Source organism: Rhinatrema bivittatum, chromosome 1, assembly GCF_901001135.1.
Source record: "Rhinatrema bivittatum chromosome 1, aRhiBiv1.1, whole genome shotgun sequence".
Classification (NCBI taxonomy): domain Eukaryota; kingdom Metazoa; phylum Chordata; class Amphibia; order Gymnophiona; family Rhinatrematidae; genus Rhinatrema; species Rhinatrema bivittatum.
The window spans coordinates 598729863-598747124 of NC_042615.1; the positions used below are offsets into that span (position 1 = coordinate 598729863).

At 41.9% G+C, this 17262-nt stretch overlaps 1 protein-coding gene across 5 annotated transcripts in view; it reads left to right on the top strand.

Moving 5' to 3' along the window:
* ZNF608 (zinc finger protein 608) overlaps positions 1-17262 on the top strand; it is a 332629-nt gene that overhangs the window by 268768 nt on the left and 46599 nt on the right. For all 5 annotated transcript variants that reach the window (XM_029619572.1, XM_029619599.1, XM_029619590.1 and 2 more), the window contains one exon: positions 16370-16457. In XM_029619572.1, coding sequence (XP_029475432.1) covers positions 16370-16457 — 88 coding nt within the window. The remainder of the gene's footprint in view (positions 1-16369; positions 16458-17262) is intronic.

Below are 17262 nucleotides of genomic sequence, written 5' to 3' on the forward strand. Positions count from 1 at the left end.
ATGCTCTTCTCGAAATATTAGTTGAACAAATCAGACAAATACATAGGTGATTCACATTGCAACAACTTATAAACAAAGGTCAGTAACTTAAATTGTATAAATTGTTCCACATGCAGCCAATACAATTGAATCAATAAAGAAGGAATGTGGTCCCTGATTTAGATTCCCATAACCAATCATGCTGCTGAATTCTGTTGCATCTGTAACACCAAATACTAGATTTAGGAAAGCCAACATATAGGGAATTGCAGTAATCTATGGTTGTTAAAACAAATGCTTACATAATAGCATGGAAATCTGATTAATCAGCGATTTTAAATGGCTTAGCTGTTTCAATTTAAAATAGCCTGAGAACAAAATGGATTTCAGCTGGCGCTTATTTTTTAGGCTAGAATCAAAATTAAATCCCACCTTTCAAACATTTTCCGAAAAATTGACTGCTATCCCCTTAATGTTGACTGACAAATCATCTGGTCTCGATTTCCTGCCAATCCATATTTCAGTCTTGGCCGCATTCAAAATCAAAGAATTATTCATCATCCATTCCTGTACACTGCTACACAGGCTGAAATTTGAGAGGACATGGAATGAATACCACTAAAAACTGGAAATATAGCTGCACAATATCCGCATAAATCTTAAACTTTTCCCCAGTTTCTTATTTTAACCTCTACCATTGTTTCAGGATATCACTACTGTTGGGATAGGGACCATAATTTAGGATCTGGTCTATATGTGCATTCATGTGAACTAATATAGTAACACACAATTTTAAAGTAGTTAATAAGTCTCCAGCATAACTGAAATTAATTGGAGGAGGTGTATGTGTACAAAATTCAATAAATAAATAACACAAAAATATATTATGGGCCGGATTTTAAAAGCTCTATGCTCTTAAATCACCTTACACGCGCCGGGCCTATTTTATAAAGCCCCAGGACGCATCTACGTCCCGGGGCTTTACTAAAGGTGAGGTCCGGGGGCAGGGCAGGGGTGGGGCCAGAGGCCTCCGACACAGCGGCCATTTGTGCAGGCTGCCGGCACCGCAACCTGAGCCTGCCTCCAGGCAGGTGCAAAAGGTGAGATAAGAAATTGGGGGGGGGGGGGGGTTAGAGTAGGGTTGGGGGGAAAGGTTAGGGGAAGTGGTGGGAAGGTTAGCTAAGGGGGAAGGGAACGGGGGAAGGCAGTGCGGCTCGGCGCACGCAAGGTGCACAATTGTGCACCCCCTTGCGCGCGCCGACCCCCGATTTTATAACATGCGCACACGTTATAAAATCGGGCGTACATGTGTGCGCGCCGGGTAGCGCACACACATGTACGCCCGCGCGGAGATATTAAAATCTGCCCCTAAATATTTAAATTAATCACCAGCAGTAAGGCTTTATAAATTTTGTCTGTTGTAGGTAGATCACTTGATTTCACACAAGGGCTGCAAAATCTGGCCTGTGTTGCAAAGTTTTCTAGTTCGCACAGAATTGCAGGAAACTGGGGAATGGGCAAGCAACCAAAAACAATGATGATTGTGGGTAGGAGTGCCCTTTTTCCTCACTCTGCCTCAATCCTCCTTGCTTCTTTAGGGCTGATTTTTTCTCTCAGATTTAGTCCCAACTCTCTTGCTGTGCTGGCTAATGGGAGAAGGAGAGTGGCAGTGCCTCAGGCCACATCTTCCTCCACTGCTAACAAGTGCAGGATTTGTGCTTTGGTCCATGCAGAATATGTGTGAGTCATGTCTTTGTCACAGAAGAGGAAGGCATGACCTCAGGTACCATCATTCTTCTATTACTGTTGGCCTACTTGGTAAAGAAAGAGAGAAGAGGGGATGTGAGAGAGGGAAACAATGGATTGACTGAACTGTTATGAGAGAGGATTGCTTGATGTAGAGGATATGAGATCAAATAAGCCAAGAGGGAGTGGAATGTAAGACAGAGGATCAGCTTCAGAGGATTAGGTAAAGAGAGAGAAAAGAGATCATCACCAGCTAGGTTGTGTTTGTGTGAAAGAGAAAGAGAGAGGGGATCGGCACGGGAGATGTTGGGGAGAGGTTTGAGAGAGGGGAAATCAGCCCTAAGGTGGTGCTATGTGTGTGTGTGAGATAGAGAGAACAGGCACCAGGCATGAGAGAGAAAGGGAGAGGAAGCGAATAAAATAAGAGGGGTGAGAATGCAAGGGGGAGCAGGACCAGAGCTAGGCGAGGATGGAGGTGAGGAGAGGAAGCACTCTACCTCATAAAACCAAATCCTCTCCTCCTCCATATCTCCTTCTTGCCCCAATCCCAGGACCTACATCTCTTATTTCTTCTCCATCTTCCCCAACCCAGCCTCCCCCACTCCATGTTGATGCTTATTACTGATTTTCTGCCAGATCATGTCAGGTAAATTGCAAATTGCAGTTCAAAAACCTTTTCCCCACTGCAGCTTGAGGCCACCGCTAGCCCCCAACCCATTGCCATTTTTCTTTTTCAAGAGAATTACCACTGCCGATCCTCCATCTTCCGCACAAATCTCTGAAGATCCTCCACCCAAAAAACATAGAAAAGAACAAAATTATCTTAGCACACAAGCAACAAATGACTTTACTTTTATAATTTAAAATAAAATTCATATTTTCCCATCGATAGCAGGGCTGAATTAGCCATGCTGTCTGGGAGCATGAACGCGACCGGAGTAGGCAGAGTTTTCCTCAGTGAGTCACAGAGCTTTGACTCTGTGCGGCTGCGCGGTCGTCTTCCCGCGCGATTCCCTTAAGGTTTAAGGTTTATTATTATTTATATACCGTTGTCTCAGCAAGCCTTCACAACGGTTTACATTTCAATAAATATGCAGTGAGGAAATTACATTCAGTCATAAAAGATAAAACAGCTAAAATTTATAAGAGAGAAATTACTAAAACATATTAGCTGTTAAAAGATATAAAGATGTAAAATATAAAATAAAGCTATAAATATTAAACCAATAAAACCATTAAAACACTAAAAGATATATACAATTCAACATTTCCTATGGATTAATAGGAAGCGGCCTGTGCATAATTGAACTTAAACGCATGTTTGTTGCTCATTTTCAATGTAAGCTGTGTTGAATAACCATGTTATTCAATGCTTCTCCTCAGTCTCTTTTTTTCTGTGAGTCGATAGCACGCGGGGTTTTTTTCTCTTACTAAAGTTTTCAATTTTTCGGAGAATTTTTCTCATCGCAATGGCTCCAAAGCCATCTGGATTTAAATACTGTCAATGTGGCAAATGTACTGCTACATTTGTTTGGGGCAGGACCACGACCAAGCCTCATGCAGAGACTGTGGTCATATGTGCGCGCTGAAAAAATGGCACGACTGAGAACGGGCTCGTATGCCCCAACGACTTTGCGTTCTTCGCCAGGACCAGCGAAGAAAGGACAAAAGGCATCGATGAAGAGGGCCTCCTCCCTTGGCCCGAGTGACCCTCACCGCATTGATCCAGGCACCGGGCCCAGGTTTGATAAACCCATGGAGCCTCAAAAATGAGCTGGGGTGCTGGCTGCGATATCTCAGCGGGTCAAGGGAACCACGGGTGCATCGATTGGGCCACGGGGCCCTGTTCCCGGTCGACCCGGCTCCCTGGCGTCGAAAGCATTGACTCATTCGATGCAATCGAAGCATCCAAAAACACCGACGCACTGCGCACCTTTGACGCAACCGACTCCGTCGACACACACGGAGCATTCGGAGCACACAAGAAACACTCGACGCATAAGACGCACTCCACGTGTCCAGCGCATACCTTGATGCATGCAACACATGCTTCGATGCTACCGACACAACCAGGCCAGGAACACCACCCATCACTTCCCAAGAAGTCATACAAGGTCAAACACACTCATAGAGCCCCATCTACTCACTCTGGGCGCTCTACCACACCTAAAATCCATGTGAAGGTTCAGATGTGGATGTGGAGCTCCTGTCTGACCCTGATTCTCAGTCTTCGAGGGATGCATCAGTCAGTGGAGGCTCCTTTTTGGATTTATCCTCGGTATCTCGCAGCAAAAGATTATCTCCTGAGCTGCAAATACCCCTTCATAAAAGACACAGACCATCTCCTGTTATTCTACCAAGTCCTCAGCTCAGATGAATGACTCCACATTCCCATTCCACTAATATCAAGGACAATTCAGAAATGTCTTCAAGACATAGCGGACATGATCCTCATAGCTCCAGCATGGCCGAGACAACCATGGCATGCGTATCTCATGCAACTTTCCATACGTCCACTGATTCCACTGGACAACCATTCACAACTGTTAAAACAGGAAGGAGGTTCCCTCCGCCATCCAATGCCTCAATCCCTCCATCTGACAGCGTGGAGATTGCAAAGAAAATATTAAACCATCCTGGCCTACCTTCGCAGGTAGAAGATATACTTATCGCATCCAGAAAGCCTTCAGCCAGAAGTAACTATGCTGCAAAATGGCATCGCTATGAGACGTGGTGTAAGCCACGGAATCTAGATATGTTCTCCTCTACCGTCATCCAACTGCTGGAGTATCTTCACACTCTTTACCAAGCGGGCCTGGCTATCACATCAGTTAGGGTACATTTCAGCGCAATTGCAGTTTTTCAACACTCATAATGGCCTTCCCATTTCTAACCATCCTTTGATCTCCAGATTCATGAGAGGCATGCTCTGCCTCCAACCGCCAGTGACAAAGCCACCTGGACCATGGGATCTGAACATTGTCTTGGAGCAGCTAATGATGCCTCCCTTTGAACCCTTAGACACAAGCCACATTAAATACCTGACATGGAAATCAGTATTCCTGGTGGCCATCACATCAGCTAGGAGAATAAGTGTACTATAAGCCTTAGTTCACTAATTTACTTACTTCAAATTTTCCATGACAAGGTTACTCTTCGTGCTCATCCCACCTTCCTTCCCAAGGTGGTCTCTTCCTTTCATCTCAATCAAACCATCACTCTGCCCATCTTCATGCCAAAGCCTCATCACAATGAACGAAAAAAACTTCTCCACTCACTAGATTGTAAACCGGCTCTGGCTTACTATAAACAAAGAACTCAATCTCCCTCCAGACCTTCGCAGCTCTTTCTTTCCTTTAATCCAAATGGCCCTAGTCAACTTGTCTCTAAGACAAGCTGTTATCATAATGCATTCATTGCATTAGAATTAGGGCATCCCGACAGTGAGGTTCCAATAAGAAAAGTAGTCCAAGGCCTGTAACTAAAAACTCACCTGAGCTAAAAAAAATTCTAACTTATCCCTATCAATTAAAAAGCAGAATGAAAATACAAACAAAAAACAAACTTTGAAATGTTTGTATGCTAATGCCAGAAGTTTAAGAAGTAAGATGGGAGAATTAGAATGTATAGCAGTGAATGATGACATAGACTTAATTGGCATCTCAGAGACATGGTGGAAGGAGGCTAACCAATGGGACAGTGCTAAACCGGGGTACAAATTATATTGGAATGACAGAGAGGAGCACCCGGGAGGTGGTGTGGCGCTTTATGTCCGGGATGGCATAGAGTCCAACAGGATAAACATCCTGCATGAGACTAAATGCACAATCAAATCTTTATGAGTAGAAATCCCTTGTATGTTGGGGAAGACTATAGTGAAAGGAGTATACTAACATCCACCTGGTCAAGATGATGAGACGGACAATGAAATGCTAAGAGAAATTAGGGAAGCTAACCAAATTGGTAGTACAGTAATAATGGGAGATTTCAATTACCCCAATATTGACTGGGTAAATGTATCATCGGGACATGCTAGAGAGATAAAGTTCCTGGATGGAATAAATGACAGCTTTATGGAGCAAGTGGTTCAGAAACCGACAAGAGAGGGAGCAATTTTAGATCTAATTCTCAGTGGAGCACTGGGTTTGGTGAGAGAGGTAACTGTGGGTGGGCCGCTTGGCAATAGTGACCATAATATGATCAAATTTGAATTAATGACTGGAAAGGAGACAGTAAGCAAATTCACTGCTCTCGTGCTAAACTTTCAAAAGGGAAACTTTGATAAAATGAGAAAAATTGTTAGAAAAAAAATGAAAGGAGCAGCTACAAAGGTAAAAAGTGTACAAGAGGCGTGGTCATTCTTAAAAAATACCATCCTAGAAGCACAGTCCAGATGTATTCCACACATTAAGAAAGAAGGAATGAAGGCAAAATGATCACCAGCATAGTTAAAAGGGGAGGTGAAAGAGGCTATGTTAATCAAAAAAAATCCTTTAAAAATTGGAAGAAGGATCCAACAGAAGAAAATAGGATAATGCATAAGCGTTGGCAAGTTAAATGTAAGACATTGATAAGACAGGCTAAGAGAGAATTTGAAAAGAAGTTGGCCGTAGAGCAAAAACTCACAGTAAAAACCTGTGAGGGAGTTAGTTGGACCGTTAGATGATCCAGGGGTTAAAGGGGCACGTAGAGAAGATAAGGCCATAGCGGAAAGATTAAATGATTTCCTTGCTTCAGTGTTTACTGAAGAGGATGTTGGGGAGATACCCGTATCAGAGAAGGTTTTCATGGGTAATGATTCAGATGAACTGAACCAAATCACGGTGAACCTAGAAGATGTGGTAAGCCTGATTGAGAAATTGAAGAGTACTAAATCACCTGGACCGGATGGTATAAACCCCAGGGTTCTGAAGGAACTCAAAAATGAAATTTCAGACCTATTAGTAAAAATTTGTAAGCTATCATTAAAATCATCCATTGTACCTGAAGACTGGAGGGTGGCTAATGTAATCCCAGTATTTAAAAAAGTCTCCAGGGGCGATCCGGGAAACTACAGACCAGTTAGTCTGACTTCAGTGCCAGGAAAAATAGTGGAAAGTGTTCTAAATATCAAAATCACAGAACATATAGAAAGACATGGTTTAATGGAACAAAGTTAGCATGGCTTTACCCAAGGCAAGTCTTGCCTCACAAATCTGCTTCACTTTTTTGAAGGAGTTAATAAACATGTGGATAAAGGTGAACCGGTAGATGTGGTATATTTGGATTTTCAGAAGGCATTTGACAAAGTTCCTCATGAGAGGCTTCTAGGAAAAGTAAAGAGTCATGGCATAGGTGGCGATGTCCTTTCATGGATTGCAAACTGGTTAAAAGACAGGAAACGGAGAGTAGGATTAAATGGACAATTTTCTCAGTGGAAGGGAGTGGGCAGTGGAGTGCCTCAGAGATCTGTATTGGGACCCGTACTTTTCAATATATTTATAAATAATCTGGAAAGAAATACGACGAGTGAGATAATCAAATTTGCAGATGATACAAAATTGTTCAGAGTAGTTAAATCACAAGCAGATTGTGATTAATTGCAGGAAGACCTTGTGAGACTGGAAAATTGGGCATCCAAATGGCAGATGAAATTTTATGTGGATAATGCAAAGTGATGCATATAAGGAAAAATGACCCATGCTATAGTTATAAAATGATGGGTTCCATATTAGGAGCTACCACCCTATTTATTTATTTATTTATTTATTTCTTTTATATACCGACATTCGATCGAAATATCACATCGGTTTACAGGAAACTGAGAGAATAGGGCGGGGACTGCCCTATTTTACATTGTAACAAGGAAGAATGTAACTACATTACTATGTAACTAGAAAGAGATCTGAGCGTCATAGTGGATAACACATTGAAATCGTCAGTTCAGTGTGCTGCGGCAGTCAAGAAAGCAAACAGAATTTTGGGAATTATTAGAAAGGGAATGGTGAATAAAACGGAAAATGTCATAATGCCTCTGTATCACTCGAATACTGTGTACAATACTGATCGCCGCATCTCAAAAAAGATATAGTTGTGATGGAGAAGGTACAGAGAAGGACGACCAAAATGATAAAGGGAATGGAACAGCTCCCCTATGAGGAAAGACTAGAACTTAGGACTTTTTAGCTTGGAGAAGAGATGGCTGAGGGGGGGATATGATAGAGGTGTTTAAAATCATGAGAAGTCTAGAACGGGTTAATGTGAATCAGTTATTTACTCTTTCACATAATAGAAAGACTAGGGGGCACTCCATGAAGTTAGCATGTGGCACATTTAAAACTAATCGGAGAAAATTCTTTTTCACTCAACGCACAATTAAACTCTAGAATTTGTTGCCAGAGGATGTGGTTAGTGCAGTTAGTGTAGTGTTTAAAAAAGGATTGGATAAGTTTTTGGAGGAGAAGTCCATTATCTGCTATTAATTAAGTTGACTTAGAAAATAGCCACTGCTATTACTAGGAACAGTAGCATGGAATAGACTTAGTTTTTGGGTACTTGCCAAGTTCTTATGGCTTGGATTGGCCACTGTTGGAAACAGGATGCTGGGCTTGATGGACCCTTGGTCTGTCCCAGTATGGCATGTTCTTCTTATTCAGTACTGTTATAACAAACGATCAATCAAACTTGACAAGAAGCCACAGGTGCACCAAATACGCGCCACCGTAGCATCAGTTGCCCACTTGAACAGTGTTCCATTACTGGATATATGTAAAGCGGCAACTTGGTCCTCCATTCATACCTTCACATCACACTATTGTCTTTAACAGTAAGTGACCTCTGATGCAGCACTGGGCACAGCAGCCTTGTCGACCCTTCAAAACCGATGAGACTGTCTACTTTTCTTAAGGGTTGATGTCCTGACCTTCAAAGACATACTACATGGACACAACCCGGGAGCTTGGGACTCCCAGGCAAAATGGCTAATTCAGCCCTGCTATTGACGGGAAAAAGCAAGTTTGCTTACTGTAAACTGTGTTTCTGTAGATAGCAGGATGAATTAGCCATGCAATCTCTCCATCCTCCCTAGACTGTCACACAACATACACTTAATCATTGCCTCTCGCTTGGCTACAAAGAGACTGAGGAGAAGCAGGGAATCGGGCGGGAAGACTCACTGAGGAAAACTCTGCCTACTCCCGGTCGCGTGCACGCTCCCAGACACCATGGCTTATTCATCCTGCTATCTACGGAAACACCGTTTACGGTAAGCAAACTTGCTTTTAATATACAAAACTAAAATTTAGCAGATATGACACAGAATTACCACAAAAATTCTGAAACTCTTGCTGCAGAATCAGCCTCTGAACTACTGCAGGAAACTGGGGACTGTGGTTATAAGCAGGGCCCCCAGTCTTCTACAATGCTGTGGTAAAGCCTGCAAAATTTGTCCCATCCTGCGAAATTGCGAAGTTCTGGCCAAATTGCCGCAGGAGACTGGAGGCTGGGTCTTACCGAAAGAAGGCTGGCATTGGCAGCAGAGGGACATGACTCATTGCTCATCTTCTGGCTTGGCCCCAGCCCCCTACCCCCCCCCCCCCCCCCAACCGGGAAAAGAAGCGTCTTTGATGGCAGTGGGCCGGCACACTGATTCCCTTAAGGCACCTATCCTGCCTTCCCCAATCCCCTCACCCTCCTGTTGGGAAAGAGGAGAAAGATGGCGGTCACCACCACTTCCACTGCCGGGGCCTGATTTGCACTCTGAACCACATGTATACCGAACCTCATGGTTCAAAGCCCGACTCAGATCCCAGCTTATTCACCCAATAGTCTACTATCCACAGTAGGGTCTAGGTTGCTTATTTAATAAATGCTCTGCTGCAACCCTTAGCTTGGGACGTCCTACATTTCATGGCTAATTTAACCTTGCTTGTTGACAGAGAAAGCAGGCTTACTGCAAAAGGTATTCTCCATAGACAGGATTAATTAGCCATGCTGCTGTCCTCTTCGTCTTTCCCAACATGAGGATGAGTGAGACGAGGATTGTGAGGTGAAAGTGGGGATCATGGTGGGAGGTGAGTGATCGTGTGGGGGTTGCCATGAGAGGGGGGATTCATGGGGGGAAGGGAAAAGGGAGTGAATGAGCATAACATAAAAAGGGGATGAGGGTGTAGTTGGGGGGACAGTGGCTTCCTTTTTTCCCCACCCCATCCCAGTCTTCCCTCCTCCTACATCCCTATCTCCAGTTCTCCTTCTCTTCTTCATCGTGATCTTCTCTCACTCTCTTCTATTCCATCCGCAAAACTCCCTTTTTACCATCTCCTCTTCTGCATTCCTAATTCTTCCCTCCCCTCTCCTCCTTTCATTCCCTTTCCTTTATCCTCCCTGATTCTCCAGTCCTCTCCCTCCCTCCTCCACCATCACTTATCCCTCCACCCCCTACCTAAGCTTCCTTCTTCATTTCCGTCCTTTGTGATCTCCTTTCCTTGTCTGACATCTCCTCTTCATTTCTTTCCCTTCTTCTTCCTCAACCCTCATCATTAATAAAGAGCCAAATAAATTAACTAGATCCAGAAATGTCAGAAAATGACTTAATGTTTGTTTTTTACTTTATAAAAATTATTTAAACTACAACTATATGCAAAACTGCCACATAATTGTTGCACCATTTTGAAAAATTTGCTATAGAATTTGCCAACTGTTGCTGTAGAATCTTGAAAAATTTGCCACAGGAAACAGGAGACTCTGGTTATAGGTTTCTTTAAGAAGTTCTACATTTCTCTACAGTTCTAAGAAATTGGTTGCTTGCTTGTGCAGGCATATGCATGATTATCAATTTTGCCTACCAAAAAAATTAAGGTTAAGAAAATTGAAATATTTATTTAGAACAGAACTAGTTAAAAATATTTTTAGATAATTCAGTGGGCCTTTAAAATGGAAAAAGGGAAATAGTAATGATTGTGATTTTCAATTTGTATTTAATTTCAGAGGAGATATTAGTGTTTATTAAGTTTTAAAAATTTCCACCATTATGAAACAGGATGCCGGGCTTGATGGACCCTCGGTCTGACCCAGTATGGCAACTTCTTATGTTATGGATCTTAAGTACATAAGAACTTAAGAAATTGCCATGCTGGGTCAGACCAAGAGTCCATCAAGCCCAGCATCCTGTTTCCAACAGAGGCCAAACCAGGACACAAGAACCTGGCAATTACCCAAACACTAAGAAGATCCCATTCTACCGATGCAATAAATAGCAGTGGCTATTCCCTAAGTAAACTTGATTAATAGCAGTTAATGGACTTCTCCTCCAAGAACTTATTCAAACCTTTTTTGAACACAGCTACACTAACTGCACTAACAACATCCTCTGGCAACGAATTCCAGAGCTATATTGTGCGTTGAGTGAGAAAGAATTTTCTCCAATTAGTCTTAAATGTGCTACTTGCTATTTTCATGGAATGCCCCCTAGTCCTTCTATTATTCGAAAGTGTAAATAACCGATTCACATCTACTCGTTCAAGACCTCTCATGATCTTAAAGACCTCTATCATATCCCTCTCAGCCGTCTCTTCTCCAAGCTGAACAGCCCTAACCTCTTCAGCCTCTCCTTGTAGGGGAGCTGTTCCATCCCCTTTATCATTTTGGTTGCCCTTCTCTGTACCTTCTCCATCGCAACTAATGCAGAATGCTTACACACAAAACCTTATCAAAATGTCATGCAGACATCATAATGCATGTACATGAAGAGTGTTCTCGTCTTAAATCAGTGTACTATTAGTATAATAATCTTCCAGGAAATCAGTGGATTAGAATGGAGGCTGCTTTGGTGCATCCAGTACCCACTGAGACATTAGTACTCTCATATGATTTGCTTACTTTTAATAAATTAAAAGATTATTTTATTTTTATTCTACCTTTCATTCACTTAAATCACTTCAAAGCAGATTACATTCTGGTATGTAGTATTTTCCTGTCCCCTGAGGGCTCACAATCTAACTGGGTCATTCATTAAGCAGCGTTAGGACTTTTAACATGCATTATATCGCATATATTGCCCAACATAAGCAATATTTTGTATCTCCCACGCAGATACCCTCCCCTATTACAATGACCTTTGCATGCTTAAATAATGTAAATTCATGCAAAGAAGGTCATTACCAGTCAATTTGAAGCAGATATTTCATTGTGGATGACCAAGAAGGTGGTTAGCCACCATAAAATACCACCACCTACTAGGGAAGTATTAGATGAGCGGCGGGAAGCCCAGGACCATAACAAGGATCCCGAAGCTCCCACTGTACATTTAAAGTGTCCATAATTTAAAAAACAAATGTGACCAAATGAGGAGGTTGTAACCCAGGGCCACTGGTCGAGGCAGTCCCGACTCCCCCAAAATAAAAAAAATAAAGTTTCAATTAAGTGGATAGTAGTGGCTCCCCCCCCCCACCCTTGCCAAGGTCCAAGCCCCCTTTCCCCTGCCCCCTCCTATGTTTCAAAGCCCCACCCCTGACAGCAAGGCACTTGGCTTGGGTCCAATCCCCAGACCTTACCCCAGCCACATGCCTGGGGCAAGGTCAGTTCGGCACCATTTTGGAAAATGGTGCCCACCAGAATGTGTGCAAGAGTGCACCAGTCCCCAATGTGGGATCCAGGATAAGGTAAGGGGGCTCTGGCGGAGGGCTAGGGGGTCATGCTTTTTTGGGGGGCGGGGCTTTGACTGAGGGGGGTGGGGGGTTTGCACACTTCTGTGTAACCACCGCTGCACACATTATTTAAACTTTTTAATTTTTGGGCGAGTCGGGGGCTGCCTGGATTAGCGGCCCCAGGTTGAAATGGGGATCAGCCCCTCGCCGCATTCTTTTGTGCCGCATTGTTTGGCCGCAACACAAAAGAACGCGCCATCGATGTCATGATGTATTTTTGGGGGAGGGGCCCCACTATGTGGCGTCATCACCCCCCCCCCCCCTCACACACACACACACACACACAATAGTGGGACCTCTTCTGTGAAAAAACATAGTGGCTTGATGTATCTAAGTTTGTACCTGATATGTTTGCTCTGGTTGTCCTTAGGATATGAAAGAAAGTTTTCTTGAAACAAAACCTACCCTTCTAATTTCTTTCTACATTCCTTGAAACACCCATTTTGTAAAAGATATAGGGCCAATCAAACAGGATGTCTCAATAGTACTAAAATATCTAGTAGCTCACATTTCTTTGAAGGATCTACCTTTAGACACTGCAACCAGGGTGAAAAAACCTTGGACACTGGGCATTGAAAATTTGTTACCTGGCTCCCTCTACTCTCACCCAGGGTTGATCCCTGTTGTCATGATGTATCCATGCCCAGATTTAGGAATTGGCAACATATTTGGCATTTAGGAAATTGCCTAGAGTGCCAAATAGCCAGGCTGAAGTGGGGCTCACTCCTGCTTGCTTTAGGGCTATGCTTCAAAGACATTCTGGTGATGTTGGGGCATTCTGCTCATTCACACACACACACCCGCCATATTTCCAGTAGGTTATACCCTCCACCACCATCACTACAACTACTCCTCCGCAGTCCTCCCTAAGGGTGCCGTATTCTTAAGTCAGGCCTTGGTCACTCCAAGGAGGAGCCACTGTGCCACACTGAGTTGGAGCCCTCCATGGACTGGGCTGTACAAGGAGGAGCCTTGATGCAGGATAGCCCCCCTGCCACCAGGCCACATTATCAAGCAGAGGCTGGCAGGGGAAGAGACTCCAAAGAGGAGGAGACTAGAGGATGAGAACAAGAAACAAAAGCAAAAGGGAGTGAACAAAATAATAAATCAAGATAAGAAAAAAGAAAGCCCCCCCCAAAAAAAATATTCTGAAACAAAAAAAAAAAAAAAAGCACAGAAACAAAGGTAAATTGAAAGGAAAAATAGTTTTTCCTCGCTTCTAAATTTTTTGACTGGTGCTTAAGTTTCCTATATATTTTTTTCATGCCCTGAATGTAACTGTTAAAGGCAGACAATAGGTTTGTTCCACCACTCTATCAATATCTTCAAAGACTCCATTTTACTTTGACAGCTGACAACTCTACCCTTTTAACACGTTCAGCCGCTAGGTTTGACAAAAGCTCTGTTTATGCACGCTATGGTTAAAGCCAATAATTTTCCATTTATATACATTTCTTGCTGATGTTTCTTTCTTCAAATGTACCTATGAAGACAAGTTTGTATATATTGAATGAATCTCAGTCCCAGTTTTGGAGATACATGCATGAATGTTCTATCTCATCAAGCCTTCTTAATAAGGAATATAAAATTTTAGCAAGATGCTATGTCACACCTTAGACAATATTATTATGCCCTCATTAATTCCTATTATCCTGTTGGAGCTATAGGGAAATTGGTTCCTTTCATCATATGTGGTGCAACTAGCCTTACATTATTCCAATTTAAAAGTTGATACAATGGATTTTTTTAGTCTGTATCTTGAGCGGTGGTGCCCTTTTTCCCCTCAAGCATTTCCTTTGAGTTCAAATACTTTGTGCTAGGTCATGATTTATCTTTAGAATTGAGTTAGCATTTTTCGGAACCAGAACCAGACCTCTGTATTAATGAAAAATTTAAAACAATCCATGAATACAAGACTTTTCAAGTTAAAATGATCAGACACTTTGGAACTGACAAAAAGGACTCAACAGAGATCACATTATAAGCCATAAAATTATACTGCCTGTCACCTTCTAATCTCCCATCAAACTCCCTTCCCCTTCACCCTATCACTGAATGCCTTTTATGATTCACTTACCACAGTCATGCTACTTTATGTTTCCTGGTAATGTCATCTTTCTGCTCATTGGAATTCTGAGCTGAAGAAGAAAGCAATAGGTTGTGAAAGCTAGTTGAGAAATGTATTTAGTCCAATAAAAAGATAGCACCTTAACACATTTTTAAACATTTTTTATTTGTTTACCTTTATTTCTGTGCAGTCTTATACTAGCAACAAAATGTGCAATGGCCCTAGTCTGGAAGAAAACCACAGCAGTGGAGTGAGCTTGAAAGATTTGAAACATCACCATGAATAATTAACACTCAAAACCAAATTTAAAAAAAATATCAAGTTTGCTGTGTAAAATGATAATATTTTCTCACTTTTATGGAAAATCTGGGAGGGTGTATTTTCAAAACTTGCATCTCTTAGGGTTTTCTCACATATTTATTTGTTGGGTGGGAGCACAACTGTATTTCTCTTTTTTCAGTTTCTCAATTGTAATTATACCTGGGAGGAGAAGCAGAATCAGATGGGAAGTGGGAGCAGGGGGGTTATGTTATATATATATTTTTTTCTTATATGATAGTGAATGTAATGACTGATAATGGAAATTAATTTAAAAATTGCGGAAAACAAAGTAAAATATAACAAAATATTCTAGGCTAAAAAAAACAGAGTTTGACGTAAAATGAAAATGGGAAGTAAAAGAGCCAAGAAACTAGAAAGTTAATATCTATCTCACTAGTACTGCTGCTTCACTTACACTCAGGGGTAGATTTTTAAAGTTATGAACAGGCGTAGATTTGTTCGCGCAACCCGGCGCAAACAAATCTATACCCGATTTTATAACTTGCGCGCGCTGCCACACACATGTTATAAAATCCAGGGTCAGCGCGCGCAGGAGGGGTGCACAATTGTGCAACCTGCGCGCACCGAACCAAACGGCCTGCCTCCATTCCCTCCGAGGCCGCTCCAAAATCGGAGCGGCCTCAGAAGGAACTTTTTTTTTCCGGCCCCCCTCCACCTTCCCCTCCCTAACCCACCCCCCAGCCCTAACTAAATTCCCCCAACTACCTTTGTTAAAAAAGTTACGCCTGCCCAAGGCAGGCGTAACGTGCGCATGCCAGCGGGCTGCCAGCGCGCCATTCCCCGGCCCGGGGGCTGGTTCGGAGGCCTCGGCCACGCCCCCGAGTCGGCACCAGGCCCACGGCCCCGCCCCTGGAAGCCCCCGAATGCCACGCCACCCCCGACACGCCCCCCAATCAAAGCCCCGGGATTTACGCACGTCCCGAGGCTTTGTGCGCGACGGCGGCCTATGCAGCATAGGCGCGCATAAATGCAGCTGGATTTATGCGCACAGGGCTTTTAAAATCTGCCCCTCAGAGAATAGTAAATTGAGATCTTTAAACTGATCAAAATACTTATTTGAGAGGAAAATAGATTTTAAAATAATTTATGGGAAAAAAATAGGCATGTGAGTGTGTGTATATGTATGTGTGTTTATGTTTATATCATATACATAGTATGCATATGCATTTAAATAATTGTTTTTTCTTTGTTGAAAACAAAGTAGATCATTTGTGGTCACCACTTGATTTAGGAAAATTGTAACTGGTGCTATTTATTGTGGCTGGCTGCCAGATAGCAGCAATTACGTGTAATAATAGGAAACTTAGGAGGTGCATTGTCAATTTTCAGCAGGACCTGGTAAAAACCATTTCCTTCTGTCATTTGTATCTTGATTACACACAGACACATTCACACACAGTTTCCTGTGGGTTTTAGCTTGGTTACCAAAACCAAAAAGAGGAAGCATATATACCACAGCTTTTCCACGTATATATAAGTGATGCTCCTTTTTAAAGAAAAGAGAAAAGTTTATTTTCAAATTGTGCTTATACTTTGTCTCTTCTATCTACAGGTGTCCTGGTAGTAAACGTTACATGGCGTAATAAGACTTACGTAGGGACACTGCTGGACTGCACAAAGCATGATTGGGCCCCTCCCAGGTAGGCAATAATTCTGTGAGCTTATTCATACTTTCCCTTATTTTAATGAGAATAACATTTTTATTTATTTATTGCACTTCTGCTACATCCAAACAATTGAAGTGTGTAGATTACAATGGAAACATACCTAAAATTGCATAGCATATAAAACAAACATAGGAACAAAGATAAAACAAAAAAACAAAGTTAATAATGCAGAAAGTTTAAAAGATTTCTTTTAACTGAAACAATATAAGGAAGCACTGCAAATTCTTTGCAGCAAATTTATTTTCCATTGAGAAAAGCTTTAAAGAGCTGTGTTAGCTGAGAATTATTCTATCATGCATGTTTTTAAGGCATTCATTTGAATCTAGTGGCAATAATCTGTTTTCAGAAGATGGTAAACCTACCATATCCATAGTGACCTTTGTTTTCAGGTTTGTTTGTTTTTTTCCCAGAGAATTTCAGTATTATAACAAAAAAACCACTGGAAAAATGACTATTATAACAAACAGCAGAAAAATCAGTGTAAAAATCATTTTCTACTGATTTTATTATGATATTGAAATTCCTAGGGAAATTAAAATAAAATAACTGAAAATGAAGGTCCCTACATATTCTGCTCACCACCCATCCTGTCTTTAATCAATATACAGCAACAAAAAAAGGGGTGCTAGATTAATCTATAAATATTTCGCTCACTATTTTTAATTTTTTGTTTTTTAATTTTTAGTGTTTATAATTGATAATATTTTGAATATAATTATTTAAATGTATTTATTAATTCTTGGTTGAAGACTACTTACAACAAATATCCATTGCTGAA